At 50.0% G+C, this 20,585-nt stretch overlaps 1 protein-coding gene across 4 annotated transcripts in view; it reads left to right on the top strand.

Moving 5' to 3' along the window:
- The window catches only part of PTPN5 (protein tyrosine phosphatase non-receptor type 5), a 45,681-nt gene that overhangs the window by 12,730 nt on the left and 12,366 nt on the right, over positions 1-20,585 (top strand). Inside the window, exons 2-8 of one of the 4 annotated variants that reach the window (XM_017948563.3) lie at positions 13,216-13,298; positions 14,549-14,656; positions 16,077-16,270; positions 16,846-16,953; positions 17,200-17,283; positions 17,709-18,007; positions 19,473-19,662. In XM_017948563.3, the coding sequence (XP_017804052.1) occupies positions 16,097-16,270; positions 16,846-16,953; positions 17,200-17,283; positions 17,709-18,007; positions 19,473-19,662 (855 nt within the window). In that variant the 5' untranslated portion in view covers positions 13,216-13,298; positions 14,549-14,656; positions 16,077-16,096. Of the gene's footprint in view, positions 1-13,215; positions 13,299-14,085; positions 14,657-16,076; positions 16,271-16,845; positions 16,954-17,199; positions 17,284-17,708; positions 18,008-19,472; positions 19,663-20,585 lie in introns of those variants that run through there. The other 3 variants (XM_009186447.4, XM_031653367.1, XM_031653368.1) reach the window with 3 other exon arrangements.

The following is a 20,585-nucleotide window of genomic DNA, read 5'->3' as shown; positions in this document are numbered from 1 at the left end:
CTTGGTTCATGTCTTCAGGAACCTGCTGTGTCAAGCATTTTAAGGAGCGGGTTTACCTCATAATGGGCCTCATCCCTGATCAGCTAGCCCGTTTTCACAAAGCCCCCCGGAGTGGTGCTTAGTATTGGTTCAAGCTGGTCTGTGAGCAGGTGCAGGAGCTCAAATGGACAAACTTCAAGAAGATGGACCTGATTGTAGTAGTACTAAGATATCACCGGTAGCTGTCAACACTCAGTGGTAGAGGTTCTGTTGATTTTTATTTCTTTGTTGAATTGATGGTTCTGTTTTCATTCAAGACTTTAAATGCATTTAGAGATATTTATTGTCATTGATAGTACAATGAGTTTTTTACATGAGTCTTCAGAATGGATAAAGTAAAATGAAACACCATTTGGATGTGCAAAGAACACTAATTGGGCAGTATTCTGTAACAATGCCATTGTATTGAGAAAGGAAGTACCATCCCAGATGCCCACTGGTCAGCAAAAGTGAGGCTAACTATTCTCAGACACCAGGACAGAGCCCATCTAGTTAGGCCTTGGCGTGCTATGGCCGGGCAGACAGACCTGGGTTCAAATCCCGGCTCTACTGTTGACCAACAGCATGATCTGAGGTGAATTATCTAACTGCTGTGAGTTCCAAATTCCTCACTCTAAAATAAGGGTAGTAATATGATGAGATCTTCACAGAGATTTTGTGAGGATTAAATGAGTTCATGGACATAAAGTACTTATTACACAGTGCTCTATAAATGGTAGCTAATAGTGACGGTGATGATTGTTCCAGGATATGGAATGTGAACAGAAAAAAACCTTTGCATCAGGCCGGGTGCGGTGGCTCAAGCCTGTAATCCCAGCACTTTGGGAGGCCGAGACGGGCGGATCACGAGGTCAGGAGATCGAGACCATCCTGGCTAACACAGTGAAACCTGTCTCTACTAAAAAATACAAAAAACTAGCCGGGCGAGGTGGCGGGTGCCTGTAGTCCCAGCTACTTGGGAGGCTGAGGCAGGAGAATGGCGTAAACCCGGGAGGCGGAGCTTGCAGTGAGCTGAGATCCGGCCACTGCACTCCAGCCTGGGTGACAGAGCCAGACTCCGTCTCAAAAAAAAAAAAAAAAAAAAAAGCCTTTGCATCTTTGTGTTCCTGTGCCCAGGGCTTGGGCCTCAGGTCCAGGCCAGTTCTACAGCAGTGGAGTTGGGGTAGTGTAGCCGGTGGTCCTTTCTTGACTCCCCATCGCAGGTCTGAGACCTCACTGAACCAGCACAGCCACAGGCAGGAGTGCTTTCTGCTTGCATAGTCAAGGGGCCAGGGTTGGTGGGGAGAATGATCCTCCATTTTCCTTCACCAGGATAGAAACAGTTCTCATATTCTAGGGAGTTGCCTGGATGTATGATGACACTTAAAGACAGTCTTTGCAACTGAAAGAAGGAATGCATCTGGTCCAGTCCCCTGCATCTTCAAAGGTTGATGCCAAAGCCCTTTTAGACAAATGAGCATCCATCATACTCCTAAGATATGCAGTGACAGATGCCATTACCTTTCTCTTTGGTCTGGCTCAGGGACAAATCACCTCAGCTCTCAGAAAGTTCTTTATATCTGGGGGAAAAAAAAAAACAAAAAACAAAAAAAACTCATCCTTCCATTTAAGCTCATTTCTTCATTTCAGATCTCAGCATCTGTTTTGGTTGTCTATTGCTGCCTGACTATCTCAAAATGTAGTGGCTTGAAACAACAACCATTTTATTTGCTCATGACTTGGAGGGTCATGCAGGGTTTAGATGGGTGGTTCTTCCATTCCATGTGGCATCAGCTTGGGTCACTCATTCAGCTGTACACACCTCGTTCTGTGCTGGGATAGAATGTCCGAGAAAGTTTTTATTATACATCTGGCACCTCAGTGCTCCTACCTTGGGCTTCCTCACAGCATGATGGTCTCGTGGTAGTTGGACTTCTTATGTGATTATCCAGAAGGAGCACTCTAAGAGGGGCAAAAAAAAAGAAGGCCCAGCTCCAGAAGTTACACAGGGTCACTTCACTACATTTTGTTGATCAAAGCCAGTCACAGGGTCAGCCTAGATCCAAGGGATGGGAAGTAAATGCCACCTCTGGATAGGAGGAGTGCAGAGAGTCTGTGGCCATCCTTCATCCACCTGAACTTCCTCTTTATAAGCTTTCACATCCCTCCTAACACTAGCTTCTTCCGCTCCTAAAGCTTCCTACCCTCGGCCTTCATCTCATGTCTCATTCTTTTCCCCAGCCTTGCATTATGTGAGCTACTGACCCTTTGTTGCTTAAATCTTTGGCTCTTTTGCTCTTCTCTTTTCTTTGGCTCTCCTCCCTGCCACTTCAAAGAGCACAACTGTGTGCAGTCCCACCCCTAACATCTGTAAGGCTGTATATGTTATGTCTGGATAGCTAACTGTTCAGAAGCAAGCTGATAAGCTTTGAAAGGAAATATGTTGTCCTTCCACCCTGACAAATACTCATTTGTAAGGAGTTTAAAAGCCTGGTTCAAATGGAGAATTCTGAGTTCTGCACCAAAATATGGGGTCTAGGGAAAGCCAGTCTCCAGTCCACCCCAGCTCTGTCCAGCACCATAAGGACACTCATGAGCACTTGGGTAGATGGCACTTGGGTAGTACCCCAGCCCACACATCTGAGCTCCAAACACACCTCCTGCAAACAGTCACCTTAGCCAGTTCTAGGAATACACACAGCACGGTGTACTCTCAGAAAGCAGTCAGAAAAGAGGGCCACCAGGTCCAGGAATCAGGCTGAGGACCGTTTGACCAGGGAATCTTGTGGGGGGGCGGGTGCGGAGTTTGAATATGTGGCCTTACAGGGGGACTGTCCCTTTGGTTCCCTGGACTCCTAACCTGTGAGGAGGAGCATACGTGGTGGAAGATTGGAGCAGGGCCCTTCAAAGTGTGAGATCAGGACGAGGGGCATTTTTCTGGGTGTAAGGACAGTGCTGAGTGTGTCTGCCCTTGTATTGGGCATTGCCTTTCACTGATGGACTTGGACGAGCCCCTGTACTGCTCCATCTGTCTCATGAGGCATTTCCACTGTGAAATGAGAAGCAATGTTTTTCATGGAAGTTATAAGAATTCAGTGAGACAATGGATGTGAATGGGGGTTTGTAAACCATAAAGTCTTATTCACAGCTCATTTTTTTACGGTTTCTTATTGTTGGATTCAGAAGCCCTGGATGTGAATGAATTTGGACTCTGCCCCTTTTGAGCTTGGATCTTGCTTGAATCACTTTACATCTCTAAACTTTAGAATTTCACACACACACATATGAAAATGATGCATGGGACAGGTGGGGATGTTTATGAGGACCTTGGTGCTATTTCTTTTTAATTCCAAGTGGTTAAAACCTGAAGGATGGGCTGGGTGCAGTGGCTCTGTAATCCCAGCATTTGGGGAGGCTGAGATGGGTGGGTCACATGAGGTCAGGAGTTCAAGACCAGCCTGGCCAACATGGTGAAACCCTGTCTCTACTAAAAATACAAAAACTAGCCAGGCATGGTGGCTTGTGCCTGTAATCCCAGCTACTCAGGAGGCTGAGGCACAAGAATTGCTTGAACCCGGGAAGCAGAGGTTGCAGTGAGCAGAGATCATGCCACCGCACTCTAGCCTGGGTGACAGAGTGAGAATCTGTCTCACAAAAAAAAAAAAAAAAAAAAAAGAACGTGAAGGATGTAAGGTACCAGAAAGAGTTATCAGCAAAGAGGGAACAAGGCTGTCTGAACCAGACATAAGCCAGATGTCAGCTGGGGTAATGTTGCCTTTTAAAATACAGATGACAAGCCTGCCCAGAATTTCCCATTGCACACCATTTTCCTAAATAAGACAAGGCTTTGCATAGAGCATCCCTCTTCTGAGGACCAGTCACTAGCCTGCCCCCTCTCAGCCCTATTTGTGTTGTGCCTGACGTGACTATTAGATATTGAAAAAGATCATCTTTTTTTTTTTTTTTTCCACTTTTTTTGATACAGAGTCTCACTCTTGTCGCCCAGGCTGGAGTGCAGTGGTGCGATCTTGGCTCACTGCAACCTCCGCCTCCTGGGTTCAAGCAAGTCTCCTGCCTCAGCCTCCCAAGTAGCTGGGATTACAGGTACACACCACCATGCATGGCTAGTTTTTATATTTTTAGGAGAGACAGGGTTTCACCATGTTGGCCAGGCTGGTCTCGAACTCCTGACCTTGTGATCTGCCCGCTTCAGCCTCCCAAAGTGCTGGGATTACAGGCATGAGCCACTGCGTCTGGCCCGAAGAAGACCATCTTTTTTCCCACATCCCTGTTGAACATCACCTAGCTTGAGACAAACCTTTATCAATCACAAGCAAGACCATTTGGAATTGTGCGTTAGTCCTCTACCCAGCCCAGTGCCACCCTCTGCCAGTCTTGAGTAGCTTCCCAGTGGGTCCTGGTATCCAGCAGCAGGGCAACCCCCAGCCTCTTAGGCCTGTCTCTCCTCAGTGGGAATGCAGCCTGCTATGAAAGTCCATATTACCTGAGGGAGGGATAAAACCGCTTGCATTAGTTATATTTTGCTACATAACAAATTACCCCTAAAACTTTGCAATTTACAACAACATTTCTTATCCCCCACAGTTTCTAAGTTAGGAAACCAGGAATGACTTAGCCACATGGCCTAAGTCAGTCTGGCCTGATCTCTCACAACATCTCAAGATGTTGACCAGGGCTGCAATAATCCCAAAACTCAACTGTGGCTGAAGAATCCACTTCTAAGCTCACTCACAGGTGACTGGCAGACTCCAGTTCCTTGCAGCCTCTGGGCCAGAGGTCTCAGTACCTCACCATACAGGCCACTCCACAGGCTGCCTCAGCGGCCACGCTGCAGGGCAGCTGGTTCCCCACAGAGTGAGTTATCCAAGAGAAAGCACACGAGGGAGCAAGAGTTGTGTCCAAAATGGAAGTCACAGTCTCTTAGGACCTAATCCTAGAAGTGACATGCCTTCACTTCTGCTGTGTGCTATTGGTCACGAAGACTCACCCTGGTACCACGTAGGAGGGACTGCACGTGGATGTGAAGACCAGGAGGCAGGGTTCACTGAGGGCCACGTTGGAGGCTGTCTGCCATATTACTTAAAAGTTGAATCCCTGTAGGCTGGGCACAGTGGCTCACGCCTGTAATCCCAGCACTTTGGAAGGCCGAGGCTGGCGGATCACGAGGTCAGGAGATCGAGACCATCCTGGCTAACATGGTGAAACCCCATCTCTACTAAAAAATACCAAAAAATTAGCCAGGCGTGGTGGCGGGCGCCTGTAGTCCCAGCTACTTCGGAGGCTGAGGCAGGAGAATGGCGTGAACCTGGGAGGCAGAGCTTGCAGTGAGCTGCACTCCAGCCTGGGCGACAGAGTGAGACTCTGTCTTTTTTTTTTTTTAAAAAAAAAAAAAAAAAAAGATTGAATCCTTGTAATCCAAAGGGGCATAGTCTCAGGATATGCCTACGTACAAAACGATGCACAAGGTAAAAGTGCCCCCACAACAAGAGAAAAATACGTCAAAAGGAAACCAACGCCTTTCTCAGTGAGGCAAGAGTATGGATGACTTGGTTTTTCTTTATGCTTTTATTGTAGGGGCAGGTCTTCATATTTTCTAAAATCATTAAGAAAAAATGATTGGCCACTCCAAAATAGTAACTAATCCTTGCCACGCGAGAGTGATAGCTGATGAGAGAGGGGGCCCTCTCAGTTGAGTCACCACTCTCTGGGTTGATTGGTTCAGCTTGGCAGGTGGAAACCTGGGGATGACCCAACCCCAGGGATCTTGATGGGGCTGGTTATTCTTGGAGACAGCCACCAAGACATAGAATTCCCCTCTCCCTGTAGAAAGTCAAGAAAATGACTCAGCGGTCATGTTGGTGAACCAGCTCAGAGGAGAAGAGATCCAGGGGTCTCCCTGACAGTTGGCTCTGCTGCAGCTCAGTCCATGAGTCTTTCTTCCTTCAGAGGTGTTGATTCCCAAACAGCCAGGATTTCTCTCTCTCCAGCTCTCCCAGTTCCAGGATGCAGACAGGATGAAGGGCCCTCAATTTCTGTTCATTGTTTCCCCCATTGGACCTTGGCTCAACTTCCAACTCAGTGGTTTTTGGATTTACTCCGAGAGGAAAAGGTGGTTCTCAAGAGTTTCTAGAGCATTGTCCATCATACTCCTCAGTGCATGGTCCTCTTATCTCCAGTGGGCCATAAAGGCTCTCTCTTTAGTTTTAGTCACTTATTTACTTTTATGTCCCACTGCTGTGCCCCCTCTCTCTGTAGTTAATGTGTTTAATATGTATTTTTTGTTGCTATGTGCCCTTGAAGAATGGGTGATGTTTTTTGTGTCTATATTTTTAATTGTGCATATTGTACTGTTAAATCTCATTCTTTTTACTCAACACTGTGTTTCTAAGTTACCCCACGGTGCCATGGTACTCTGATCCTTTGCTCCTAAGGGCTGCACAGCACTCCCCAACATGTCCCTGAACACTTGGCCCACCAGCTCCCCAGCCAGGGGCTTTCAGATGTCTGTACTTCCCAGCCCCCACCACAGGTAGCGCAAGAGAGAACATTGGCTTACATGCTCCCTTGGGGACTGTGTGAGGATTTCCTTGACATTTACATCCTAGAGCAGAACCACCAGTTTCCAGACTTTTCTGCTTCCCATACTGGTTCCAACAGAGGATCTGGAAGAAGCCAGACCAGAGAAAACCAGGAGAAGGTGTGGGTAGAGTCTGGGGAGGTAAGCAGGGGCCAGAGCATGGTGGTCCTTTGTTGTTAGCCATGGCAAGGGCAAATATTTTGGTCTTTATCCTAAGAACAAAGGGAAGCCATTGAATTAAACTAAAGCAGAGGTTCAGATTTATTTTTAAGTAACAGTGGATCTTTAGAGATAGAAGGACCCTAAAAGACCCCTAGTCCCACTCTTTGAATTTACAGGACACTTGGAAGGCCCCCTGAGGTAGTGAAATAGATGCCGAAGATCACACAGCCAGAGAGTCCAGGCCCCCTGACACCTTGAGAACGTGGTGTGAGCCTCCCAGGTTGCAAAGACCATCTGATGGTGGCAGCCTCTGGAGGCTTGGGATTTGCCCTGCTGCCCTGGGGGCACCTTGGACTGAAGAGTTCACGTCCTGTCACCTGGACTTTCCTAGACCTCTGAGGGCATTTAACAGGACCCTTCAAAGAGCCCCAAGCCAGGACCCAACCTTCCACTGCCATGGGGCCTCAAGCCGTAGACCTTCCAGATATCCACAGGCAATCCCTGTTGAACTTCATGTGCTAGCTTAATGAGACAACTGAACTCTAGAGGCTTAAAGATGAGCATGGCAGTCCTGGTTTTGCCTCTTATTCTCTGGATCTCATCAGTTTTCTCATCTTTGAAATGAGAGGATGGAGCAAGATGCTCTCTTAAGTCTGTTTCTTCCTCCCCAAGCGTTTGTGCTTAAGTCTCAGGCACTGGGGACCTCTGGTATCTCACCGCCCCAGGGCCTCTGCTGTCAGCTCTTTTAGTTCTCAGCATGGGCAGCTGCTGGGGGAAGCAACACCCTCAGAGTTTCATTGACCCTTTTCACCCTCGTACTTGTGGGCCTCCACGCCAAAGAGGCACAAAGAACTGAGCCTTTGTTTGCAGCAACAAAGCTGTTTGCAATTTCAGATAGAACAATTTTATTATATCCCATCCAAAGAGGACTTGAGTTGTTTTGTTTTGAAAGCTTGTTAGCATTCTGGACTTAATTAGCTGGCAGAGACAAAACTCCTCCACCCCCAGTCCATGCCCACTCCATCCACCGACCCCAGTTGCCAACCAGCAGCTTCAAAGCCCCTGCCCACCTCCAGGTGGGGCACCCATTGTACTCCCGAGGGGCTCACCTGGCAGATGAAAGGGAAATCCTTACTGCTACCTCTCCCTCACGCTCCCCTTTCCCCATAATCTCTAGATTCTGGCTACCATTTATTGACTATTCACCATGTGCCAGGCAGCAGGCTAAGCATTTTGCATGCTTTAATTCATGGCATCCTCTGAGTCCTGTGAGGCAAGTTTGTTTTTTAAGACGGAGTTTCGCTCTTGTCGCCCAGGCTGGAGTGCAGTGGCACACTCTCTGGCTCACTGCAAACTCTGCCTCCCAGGTTCAAATGATTCTCCTGCCTCAGCCTCCTGAGTAGCTGGGACTACAGATGCACACCACCATGCCTGACTAATTTTTGTATTTTTAGTAGAGACGGGGTTTTACCATCGAACTCCTAACCTCATGTGATCTGCCTGCCTCGACCTCCCAAAGTCCTGGGATTACAGGGTGAGCCACCATGCCCGGTGACTACATGGACTCTTCTAACCTAGCCTTACAGTCCTATAACATCACTTCTGCCACCTTCACTCCATCAGGGCAATCAGCCAGAGAGGGGACATAGATGCCACCTATTGATGGGAGAAATGGTGAAGAATTACGGACGTATTTTAAGACCACCGCAGGAGTTAAGTTACAGAGAGGTTAAACAACTGGCCTAAGTCATATGTAGCTGATAAGTGGTGAGCACCCATGTTTTAGTCCAGAATCTTCTTATGTCACAATTTGATTCCTTTTCCCACCCCCATCCTGCCTGCCTGGAGAGTGTGGAGATGAACAAGACTTGGGCCCTTCCTTCAGCCAGCTTACCATCCGAGATGGACTTGCTGCTGGCCCAAGCCCTTATCTTCCTACTTCCTCCTGTGGATTTCTTGGTCGTGTTGCTCACTGATCAGCAGGACTAACAGGGTGGAGGGGTTGCAGAGAGCCAGTACAAATTCCCAGAACTCCAAATCCACTCCCAGCCTTTGCTGGGAGAAGCTAGAAATTTTTTCCACCAGAACTTCTCTCACTAGGAGTCCTATTGGTCAGTGTCGAGGTTGAAACATAGAACATCTTGCAGGCAGGAGATAATCTTAGTGAAGGGCCAGGCATAGAACCGGTGCTTGGTTAGTGTTTGCCGTGTTTCAGGGACTCTGCTCTTCAGCACCGTATACTCTAACACCTACTTTGCCTGCTACACACCTGCAAAAGGTAGCAGAAAATAGGGAGCCACCTTCAGCCTCTCCCAGTGAGTACAGAGACCACAGCAGTACCCAGCGAGACCAGGCTCTTCCTCTCAGAGCCCACGGGAGTGCTGAGGGTGTGATATTGCAATGGCAGAAGTAGCTGATTGGGCCTGTTCCTTCTAGACTCTTCCACCACTCTGCCCTTCTCAGTTCCTCTAGCAGTACCTCCTTTGATTCTGGACCTATCCAAGCAAAACTTCAAAATAGGCCTGTAGGCAAACCTGCTCCACCCATTCCCCTTGTGGGTTTCCAGACCTTTCTGTGGAACAAAAGAAAAGTCATAGACTGTGGAGACCCACGAACCTGGGTTCACCACTTGGCTCTGTGATCCCAGGCAAGTCACTTAACCTCTCTGTGCCTCAGTGGCTCCCCATGCAAGACATGGGCAGTCATGTGAACCTGCAGCTCAGTTGTGAGTATTGAACAGCATAAGACTGACAATGTGCCTGGCTCCAAACTGGCAAGATAGGAGGATAAAGGAGGGCAAATCCTCCCTGTAGATTCATCTCTTCATAGGGGAGAGCTGTTGGGAAATTGCCCAAGGTCACCCCTACCACTCCTATATCCACCTCCATCCCCACAATGAGATAGGAGCAACAATCCTATGAACAAGAAGTCAGTGTCTACTGGTGGCATTTTGGACACAGTGACAGGCCATGGAGCCCAGCATCATCACCCAGATGGTTGAGGGGTGGGAGTGCTGGAGACTTGTTAACAATGATGTGGTGTGGGAGGCAGAATGCCTAGTCCTAGGCATGGGGAGTTAGTCTCATCTCGTGTGTGGCTAATAGCATGGGCTCTGGAAGCAGACTGCCTGGGTTCTAGTCTTAGTTTCTACCCATTTATTAGCAGACCTCGGCCAAGTAACTTAACGTCTCTGTGCCTCAGTTTCCTCATGTGTAAAATGGAGATAAGAGCAGTGCCTGCCTTTTGGGATTGTTGTGAGGATTGAATGTGTTAATATATGTAAAGCACTTGGAGCAGCACCCAGCACACAGTAAGTCTTCAACATTCAGGCTCTGCCCTTGGCTGGCTGTGGACCTTGGGCAAGCCACTTCCCCTCTCTGGGCCTGTTTCTCCATCTGAGAAATTAATGAGCTGAACCAGATATCCCTCAGGGCCCACCAGGCTCTGACAGCCGGTAGTTCATGAAGTCCGGGCAGGTCTGAGTGTCATGTTCTTTTGGGTAGGGCTCCCTGTGGCTGCTGGCCACATTGGGAAGGGAAGAAAAGCTAACTGGGACAGAGCTTCCTTTCTCACGTAAACAGGAACAGGCTGAGCCAGCCTTCCACTCCAGTTCCGGTGGGCTGGCAGCCTGAGAGCTCAAAGAATGAGTCACTGACAGGAGCAGCCACAGTTCTGGAGCTCAGGCAGCACCAGCTCCAGGGCACAGAGTAGCTGCAGAGTTCAGTGGTGGGATTTGGGAGCCGGGTGACAGAAGAGGGATCATAATGTTTCCCTGTCCCTATGTGAAATCTGAAGGCCATTTGCCTGCATGCCTTACCCAGGATCCTACAGCTTTGGCCTGGGATACTGAGCTTTGCCTTCCAGGGCTTGTTTCCTTCCCTCCTTACCACATGTATACTTTGAGGATCCATCAGCTGGGGACCAGGCACAAAATCCGCACCATGGCCCCCATGCAGCTGATCAAGGTTCAAGGTTCTGCCCCGCACCCCTACCCCCACCCCAGACACAGGACCTCCCTGCCTTGCTGCAGTGACTCTTTACTGAGAAGCGGCATGGCAAAATGGAAACGTCACTTGATACTGGAGAGTCCTGGGTTTGAATCTCAGGTCTGCACTTACTTGGGCAAGACACTTAACCTCTCTAAGCCTTGATTTTTCTTGCCTGGAAAATCCCATCATCCTGTGCAAGAGGTGAGCCCATGAGGAGCCCGATGTTAAATCACTCGTCAGCGAGCTGCCTCTGAGTCAGGGTTTCATGCGTGGCAAAGCAGCTACCTCGCTGTGAACTATTGAAAAGCCAGCCCTTGACACAAGCAGCCGCCTCTCACTGACAAAACAGGGCTGATGATGATCATGTCTACCTCATAGGGCTGTCGAAAGAAGCAAATGCAATTGCGTGTGCAGAGGCACTTTGGGAACTGCGGAGAGCCAGCCCAGTGAGGTGGTATTATTCCCAGAACAAGACAGTGAGTGAAGGAGAGGGCAGGGAAAGGATAAGAGCTGACATCATCTCTAGGAGCAGAACAGAGTCCAAAAAAACAAACAGGCCTGGGACCACAGCGGTCCGTGCAAGTGGGGGCTGTTTCCTTCACTGCTGTATCCCCAGAGCCTAACCGAGTGCTTGACAAAGTAGGCACCCAGTAAATACTTTCCTGAATTGCATGACATTGAATCTTCGTGTTCCCAGTGCTTGACGTATATCGGTGCTCAGTAAATGTGTGTTGGACTCATGCACAAATCGGCAGAGACTAAAACCAGAGTGGCAGGCTCCTAGCCCAGTTCTCCATCTTTGAAACTAACACCAATTTCCATCAGACACCCACTGCCCACCCCTGAGATCAGGGGCTCTTAACCTGAGGTCCATGCATCTCCCCAAAAATTAACGTGTAGAATATAGTGTGTGTTTGAAACATATCTTGCTGAATTAAAAAAAAGTCAGATTTCTACCCAGAAAAATACTAAATAAACTCTGCTCTGAAGGATGTACATCTACCAGGCGCCCCGTAAATAGCCATCAGTTGGATGTATCTGGTCCCCAGGGCTGCCAGGTGACCAGTAGTCTTTAAAAAATTGTAAGCCTCCCACTCTCTGAGATCCACATCTAGGGCCCTGTGAGCCTGCAATTTTTCCTACCACCTCCATAATGTGCAAGGCAGTTAACCTATCTTTCATATGCAAAAGTGATGATCACACATTATCCCGGGGACCTGCCTCCGGAGTGGCTGTTCTGCTGCTGGGTGGGTCTCGCAGAGCCACGCATACTCTGTCAATCTCTTACATCCCAGCGTATGCATTTAGATGTGACAGGTGGGAGTCAAGGCCTGAAACCTGAGAATCCTAACTAGGCTTCATGATATCAACTCAGAACTTTGATCTTTTTGAAAAAAATATTTTTCTCACTACAAATACGTGTGTGCATGTGTCTGTGTATGTATGCACCCACATACATATTTATTAGAGGAAATGTAGGATATGTAAATAAAATCACCTCTAATTTCACCCTACCCCCAAAGAACCGGTGTTAATACCTGGCTTTAGTCTTCCCATTTACTGTGTACAACATTTATTAAGCATTTACTGTGTGCCAAGAGTTCACTGTTCCATGCTGTATGATCTCTAACTCATGTGAACCTCTAATCTCACATCAGGTATTTGCTCTCTTTTTACAGACATGTTTATACTTTCTTAATTTTTAAGGCCAGTGAGATTATACTGTTTTGTGACCTTGCCTTTCTTAGTCCATACCATCAGATTTCTTTTACCATGTTATCAAATATTCATCAGCAGAGTCATTTATAATGGCTGCATGATGTTTTATTGCAGACAAATTCCATGCTTCTCAGACTGGGGTGCATGTACCCCTGAGGGCAAAGCCACAGGATAAATGTCACAGATCTTCCTGAAGCAAAATTTGTGATTCAGAGCTTTAGGAGAGGGAAATAAAACACATTATTTTCAAATCAAAACGAGTACAAATATATCATAGTGTAGAATGCAGAACACCCATATGTCTTAATACAGGCCAGACGCGGTGGCTCACACCTGTAATCCCAGCACTTTGGGAGGCTTAGGCAGGCAGATCACCTGAGGTCAGGCGTTCAAGACCAGCCTGGCCAACATGGTGAAACCCCATCTCTATTAAAATTACAAAAATTAGCCAGGTGCAGTGGCTCGTGCCTGTAGTTCCAGCTACTTGGGAGGCTGAGTCAGGAGAATCGCTTGAACCCAGGAGGTGGAAGTTGCAGTGAGCTGAGATCACGCCACTGCACTCCAGCCTGGGTGACAGAGCAAGACTCTTGTCTCAAAAAAAAAAAAAAAAAAAAATGCAGCCAAGTCCAAGATCATGTTATTCCCCATAGTTCCATATTCCCTCTCCTCTGAGGTTTGCAGAAACATCTAAGAAGCACTGAATTCTAGTTCAAGCCCTTGTTTTTACAGATAAGAAAACTGAGACCCAGGGAGAAGAAGGGCTTGCCCGAGGTCCAAGTATGTGCTCTGCAGAACCAAGGCACAGAAGCCAGGTAACCCCTGGGTCTGTCCCTTTCCACCATTCCATATTTGGCATCACCTGTCAACTGTGTGTGGGCAGAGACCTTGCCCCTTGAGAAATCAACCCCCTGCTTATCAATAGTAGCAACTCTTGCCTTCCCACGTGATCCTTCTTTTAGCAGCAGCTTTTCCTTTTTCACCTTGCTGCCAGAATCTGAGCTGACAGCTCAGGTGGTCAGGAACTATAACCTCCATGGACAAAGGTAGATGCCCTCCCATGACCCTCTTAGGCTCCATTGGCACTTAGATTTATTGCTTAATGCACTGTATTGTAAACATGTCTTTACTGGTCTGTTTTAGCCATGAGACTGGAGCCTTTTGAAGGCAAGAATTATGTGTTAGCATTATAATCTGCCATCTATTGGGTTCTTACTAAATGCTGAACACTGTGCTAGGTGTTTCATCTGTAGTATCTAAAATATTTAAAACAGCTGCCGGGCGCAGTGGCTCATGCCTGTAATCCCAGCACTTTGGGAGGCCAAGGTGGGCGGATCACCTGAGGTCAGGTGTTCAAGACCAGCCTGGCCAACATGGTGTAACCCTGTCTCTACTAAAAATACAAAAATTAGCCAGGCGTGGTGGCACACGCCTGCAATCCCAGCTACTCAGGAGGCTGAGGCAGGAGAATTGTTTGAACCCAGGAGGTGGAGTTTGCAGTAAGCTGAGATCACGCCATTGCCCTCCAGCCTGGGCGACCGAGTAAGACTCCGTCTCTCAAAAAATAAATAAATAAATAAATAATATATATATACACACACACACACAGCTTTTCAAAGTATGTATTATCTCCATTTATCAGGCAAAAAAACTGAGTAAAAGAGTGTCATTTGCCCATCATCATTCACTCATTTAGTAAGCATTGATTGTAGCCTTACACACCAGGACTTATGCTACATGCTGTAGACGTCAGGATGAACAAAGCTGATACCACTCTGCCCTCATGGAACTTCTTGGTGGGTAGAGGAAGATGATATTCAAAAATTATTTTACAACCCATAGCAAATGTAATGTAGCCTGAAGCCTATCGGACTGCCCTGGATTGAAGCCACCCTCTACCCTTACCAGCTAGGCGACCTTGGGCAGCTCTGTTAACCTCTCTGCACCTCATCTTCCTCTTCTGTAAAATGGGGATAATAGTAGTAGCAGCTCCATAGGGGTGCTGTGAAGAATAAAGAAATTAACCCATGTGAAGCACACAAAGAAGGGCCCCTGCACGTTCCAGGCATATTGCTGCTGCTGCTGCTGCTGATGATGATGATGAGATGAAGGAGAGGCGTGGGGTGCTCGTGTGTGATACAGCAGGACCTACTTCAGGGGACGTCTGATTGAGGTCTGCAAGATGAATAGGTGTTATCTTGGCAAAGTGTGTGGGCGGCAGGGGAGGGGAGCAGGGTTTTGGAGGGATGTTCCAGGCAAAGGGAATAGCATGTCAAAGCATAGGGGGCGGGTTTACCTGAGGAACTGCAAGGAGTGCAGCTGAAAGGGGTCAGGCTGGGAAGCGGGAGCCTGTGCTACAAACATAGCCCCAGGACCGGGTTCCCTGCACCACAGTCTTGATCCACGCCACGGGAGATGCTCAGTAAATGTTTGTCAAGTGAGCGAGCAGCTCATGGACAAACAGCTGTGTTGGGCCTACATGGTTCTGTTCTCACCCAAGTCTATTGTCCCCTATACAGCATGATAGGTAGACAGCCCCTTCCCAGCTGTCAAACTGTATACATCCATGTTTTGGTCTCTCTCTTCTTGACAGTAAACTAAATCCTGTGAGTTTGGGTGCAGACCTCCAATATCTGGGACTCATTGAGGTGACCACAGCTAGAATCCCCATGCTGTAGCCAGGGGCTCAGATCTCAGCCAGTGGTTTTCAGACTCTTTAGTAGTAGAAGTCTGCCTTGAAATAATCTTAGCGGAAATCCAGTATATGGTACAGGGACAGGCAGAGCGTCTGCCCTTGAGCAGACGTAGGGCCTCAGCCCCTGTGCACCTGAGAAAACACTAGGGCTCTGTAAAGCACAGTTAGAAAAACTAGGGTTGAACCCAAACCCCATCTTCCAGGCGGGGAAACTTAAGACCCAGAGAGGGAGTGACTCTCCGGATTCAATAGGGACAGACCCAGAACTGGCCCCAGACATCTGGTATCAATTCTGCTACACCAAGGTTTTCCTGCACTTCGCCCTAACCGCCCCCAGCCCCTCTCAGTGTGCAGGGAGTCTTGAGATGGGGTGGGGGCACGTGGCTGTGGTCTTGTCAAGAGTCCGGCCTCCAGCCCCAGTCGGGGCATGGCCCACATGAGACAAAAATCCACCAGGCAGGCGTGGGTGGGTTTCTCAGGGTCATGGCCTGGTTATGCCGTGCCTTTTTTTTTTTTTTTTTTTTTTTTCTGCTGCTGCTGCTGCTTTTTTAATTGAGTTTGAGGTGGTTGTTTTTTGTTTCCTTAAGAAATGGAAAAGAATGAAGCTGCGTAAATACAACTATATTAACTCCCTGAAAAACCTCCTGCCATTTTAACTCTGTTACTGGAGAAATAAAAGAGAAATAATTTGTCCACCCACACTTAGCTCTTTCTGACGAAGGTAGGTGAATATTGCTTTGCTAATCGAGGGTGACTGCTGGAAGTGGAGCCACGCTGACTGATCCCAGATTGAGAGGCAGCCACAGCCACCCCAAAAGGAACGGCCCGCCCTGGGGTGGCAGAGCCCTGCCTGTGGACAGGGCCAGAGTCATCGGCCCACATGGCCCATCTTCCACAGGTCTCCCCCAGCCGATAGTGATGGAGGCCCTGGACGAGGCCGAAGGGCTCCAGGACTCACAGAGAGAGATGCCGCCACCCCCTCCTCCCTCGCCGCCCTCAGATCCAGCTCAGAAGCCACCGCCTCGAGGTGCCGGGAGCCACTCCCTCGCTGTCAGGAGCAGCCTGTGCCTGTTTGCTGCCTCACAGTTCCTGGTAAGGACGGCACAGGCCTCACCAGGGCCTGGAGAGAGGTGGGCGGAGGGCCAGCCTCCCACTTCCTCCCCAGATGGCCCCCTGGAAGGCAGGAGGATGAGCGGCCTCCCTGGTGTTCCTCAGGAGCTCCAAGCCCTCAAGGATGGGATGAGGGGAAGGCTGGAATTCTGAGCTACCGCATCAGCAGCTGAGACCTCACACCCTGCCTCCCTAACCTAAGAATCCGGAACACGGGGCCTCCCCGACCCCTGACCTCCCAGCCCTGCAGGGTTCTCCTGAGAACTCCTGTCTGTGGAGGCTTTTCTGGGAGACTTCCCTTTTGATGTACATATTTGTGAGGTCCTCTCTGGAAAGGGCTTTCTCTTGGTTCCCTTCAGTCAGCTTTTCTCCAAGGAGAGTCCTGAGGCCTCCCCTGGGCACACAGCAGCAGGGCCCTGCTCTCAGCTGCCCAGGCTGGACCTTAGAGGTTCAGGAGCCTCCATGCAGGGCCAGGTTGAGGCTGCAGGTGAGCTCTGCTGGGGGAACATGGGGGAAGGGGGCTGGCTCCATACTTAGCCTGCTCCCCTGTGCCCCAGCTTGCCTGCGGGGTGCTCTGGTTCAGCGGCTATGGCCACGTCTGGGCACAGAACGCCACAAACCTCGTCTCCTCTTTGCTGACGCTCCTGAAACAGCTGGGACCCACGGTGAGTAAGCTTTGGGGAGTCCTGGGGTAGCAGGGATCTGTTGGGGGCCTCTAGTCCCACCATCCCCAACCTCCGGATGGGCCTTCTCTGAGTTCGGGAGATACTTCCAAGCCCCTGAAGTTCTTCTGCCTGCTCCCCACCCCAGACCTGGGGCGCGATTTTCAGAGTCTTGGTTTTGTCATCATTGCAAGAGCTGAGAACTCTGCCCCCACCACCACCCTGACCTGTTTATCTGATGTTCCCCAGGCCTGGCTTGACTCCGGGACCTGGGGAGTCCCCAGTCTGCTGCTGGTCTCTCTGTCCATGGGCCTGGTCCTCGTTACCACGCTGGTAAGGTGCCTCCTGAACCCAGCCTCAAGGCTGTCCTCCTCTGACCTTGAGGCCCGGATTTCTACCAGCTCCCATCTGACCTACAGGCTGGACGTTCTGGGTGGGGCAAGGAGGGATGCCTATCTGTTTGCACAAGTGTGCCAGCCTGGGGCAAGAACCTCCTCCTTTCTGAAAATTGGTTTGCAGTGATCTGGGCTAAGGAAAAGGGGTGAGACGGGGAGAAGGCTGGTGTAGGAACTCTGAAGCCCCACTGAGAAGGCCTGAACCAAGAAACAGAGCTGGGAGAGGGAGGGGTGCGGAGGGAGAGTGGGCATGGAGCCTCCCATTGAGGCCGGGGCAGTGCCTTGTGGACAACTCCCAGGAGAGCAGGGCTGCTCGAGACACACTGAGGGAGTGCAGGGGTGTCAATCCCATTTGCGCTCCAGGAACACGGCGGGCAGCCAGCATGGTCCCAGATCCGTGATGCTGTATACCCCAACCAGGTGTGGCACCTCCTGAGGACACCCCCAGAGCCACCCACCCCACTGCCCCCTGAGGACAGGCGCCAGTCAGTGAGCCGCCAGCCCTCCTTCACCTACTCTGAGTGGATGGAGGAGAAAGTTGAGGATGACTTCCTGGACCTGGACCCGGTGCCCGAGACTCCTGTGTTTGATTGTGTGATGGACATCAAGCCTGAGGCCGACCCCGCCTCGCTCACCGTCAAGTCCATGGGTCTGCAGGAGAGGTGGGAGGGGTGGAGGAGGGGTGGGCTCCACGGGCCCTCGAGCTCTTAGCTCCTGATCAGAAGAGTGGATGCCTGACTCTGACTCCCGGTGCCCAGGGCAGAGCTGGCCTCATAGCTTAGCCAGTGTAGACACGTGCTCTCCAGGTCATTCATAGAGATCAAAGCGCCCCAAAATGAATGCTGAGAAATACTGTTACTGCACACGCACACATAGGTGTACACATGTTCACACACACTCTCCCATGCTCAAGTAAGTTTGGGTGGTTTTCTTTGCTGCAGGACTTGTCAGAGCCTTTAACATGTTGTGTTCCTTGGAAATCAGCAAGGGGGCAGTATGTGGCATTTCCCAAAGTCACTTGACCACAGAACTCTATTTTTTCTTTACTTTTATTTTGGATTGAGGGGGTACACGTGCAGTGTTGTTACCTGAGCATATTGCATGATGCCGAGGTTTGGGGTACAAATGCTCCCATCACCCAAGTACTGAGCATAGTACCCAGCAGTTAGTTTTCCAACCCTTGCCCGCCTCTCTCCCTCCCTCCTCTAGTAGTCCCCAGTTTCTATTATTGCCGTCTTTATGTCCCTGAGTACCCAGTTAGAACCCTGTTTTTATAGGGTGGCTCATAGTGTTCCACAGAGCACACTCTGAGAAGTGTAGACACCGTCTTTTCAGAGTCTAGGTGGATAAGCCAGATCGCGCCACATTTGAGTTACCCATGTAATGTCATGGAACGAACACTGAGTGTGGAGTCAGGAAACCTAGCTTTTTGTTTCAGCTCTGCCACCCCCTTACTGGGAAAGCCTGGACGACTCTTGGCCCTTCATGGGGACTCAGTTTCCCCTTCTGTGTAATGAGGTCCCATCCTGTCCTGTGGTCTGAGACACTGAGTGTAGTAGAGTTTGCCCATTGTAGACATCCTTGCGGCCACCTTGCTCCTGGGACTCCCTCCTTCCTGACAGCTGAGGGTCCTGGCCTCTCCTGGACAATCTGTCCTTGACTCACCAGCAGCCTCATCCCAGGACTGCTGGGCCCAGGCCTGCAGTGGGGAGGGTCTGGAGCCATCCTCTCGGGCCCAAGCCCTGCTTCTGTGCTTCAGGCAGGTGTCCCCTCTCTGAGCTTCCTGGGGACCAAGGGCAGAACTGCCTCCAGCGGTGATGGAGGAGAGTCCAGGGTAAGGCCATGTTGGGTTAGCTTTGGATGGAACTTTTAGAACAGGAGCTCCAAACCCCCACTAAGTTAACATCTCCACTGCAGGAGGTAGGAGATAGGGAGTCAGGCCGATGCCTCGGGGCTGAGATTCATGCTGCTTTGACAGGGGGTTTTGTCACACTCCCACTCCTCTTCCTTGATCCCACCCTGTTCCCAGCTGATCTCTCCCTCCCTCGTTTTCCCAGCCCTGAAGACCCCAGCTCATGCCTGCCCCTGTGCCTCTGAGACTCACACTCCCTTTCCTGGTCTTTCCAGGAGGGGCTCCAATGTCTCGCTGACCCTGGACATGTGCACTCCGGGCTGCAACGAGGAGGGCTTTGGCTACCTCATGTCCCCACGTGAGGAGTCCGCCCGCGAGTACCTGCTCAGCGCCTCCCGTGTCCTCCAAGCAGAAGAGCTTCATGAAAAGGCCCTGGACCCTTTCCTGCTGCAGGCGGAATTCTTTGTGAGTTCCCTTGAGCCGGCTGCCCCACTGTGTGCAGACCCATGTCAACCATCCACCTACCCAGGTGGTGGAGCGTGGTCCCTGGAACTCGGCATCTGCCGTAGATTAGTACCACTTTATCATCAGCTCTCCCACCGTCTTGGGCAAGCTGCTTTCCCTCTGAGCTTCAGTTTCCTCATCTGGAAAATGGGGATGAAAATAATAGGATTGTTCAAAGGTTAAAGAGACTAGGAACATGTGCAGAGCACCCAGCCAGGTGATGGAGGTACAGTGACAAGGCGAAGTCTTTATTGCCCAGTGCTGTGCTTTGAAAGCCACAGAGAACCTTCGCTTCTAACTCTTCTGTTTTTCCACCTTCCTCCTGCCAAGCATTGTTCTTCTGCCTTTGAAATCTCTCTAGTCGCCTCCCCTCCTTATCACCCCTGGGGCCCTAGCTTAGGTCCTAATCACCTCCACCCTGGCTTCTGCAGCTGCCTCCTATTGGACTTTGAGGGGCTCGAATAAATGGCACCCCTGTCTACCTGCCTGAGTGCTCAGCCATTAAGAGCTAAGGCATAGGAGATCACAGTATCACCTTTGTCGTCAATAAAATACAGGTTGGGGCCGGGCGCGGTGGCTCAACCCTGTAATCCCAGCACTTTGGGAGGCCGAGGCGGGTGGATCACGAGGTCAGGAGATCGAGACCATCCTGGCTAACATGGTGAAACCCCGTCTCTACTAAAAATAAAAAAAAAAAAAAACTAGCCGGGCGTGGTGGCGGGCGCCTGTAGTCCCAGCTACTAGAAGGCTGAGGCAGGAGAATGGCGTAAACCCGGGAGGCGGAGCTTGCAGTGAGCCGAGATCGTGCCACTGCACTCCAGCCTGGGTGACACAGCGAGACTCCGTCTCAAAAAAAAAAAAAAATAAAATAAAATAAAATAAAA

This window comes from Papio anubis, chromosome 12 (assembly GCF_008728515.1).
Source record: "Papio anubis isolate 15944 chromosome 12, Panubis1.0, whole genome shotgun sequence".
NCBI classification, from domain to species: Eukaryota; Metazoa; Chordata; class Mammalia; order Primates; family Cercopithecidae; genus Papio; species Papio anubis.
The sequence above is the reverse complement of the archived record's forward strand: the minus strand, read 5'-3'. Positions and strand labels throughout refer to the sequence as shown.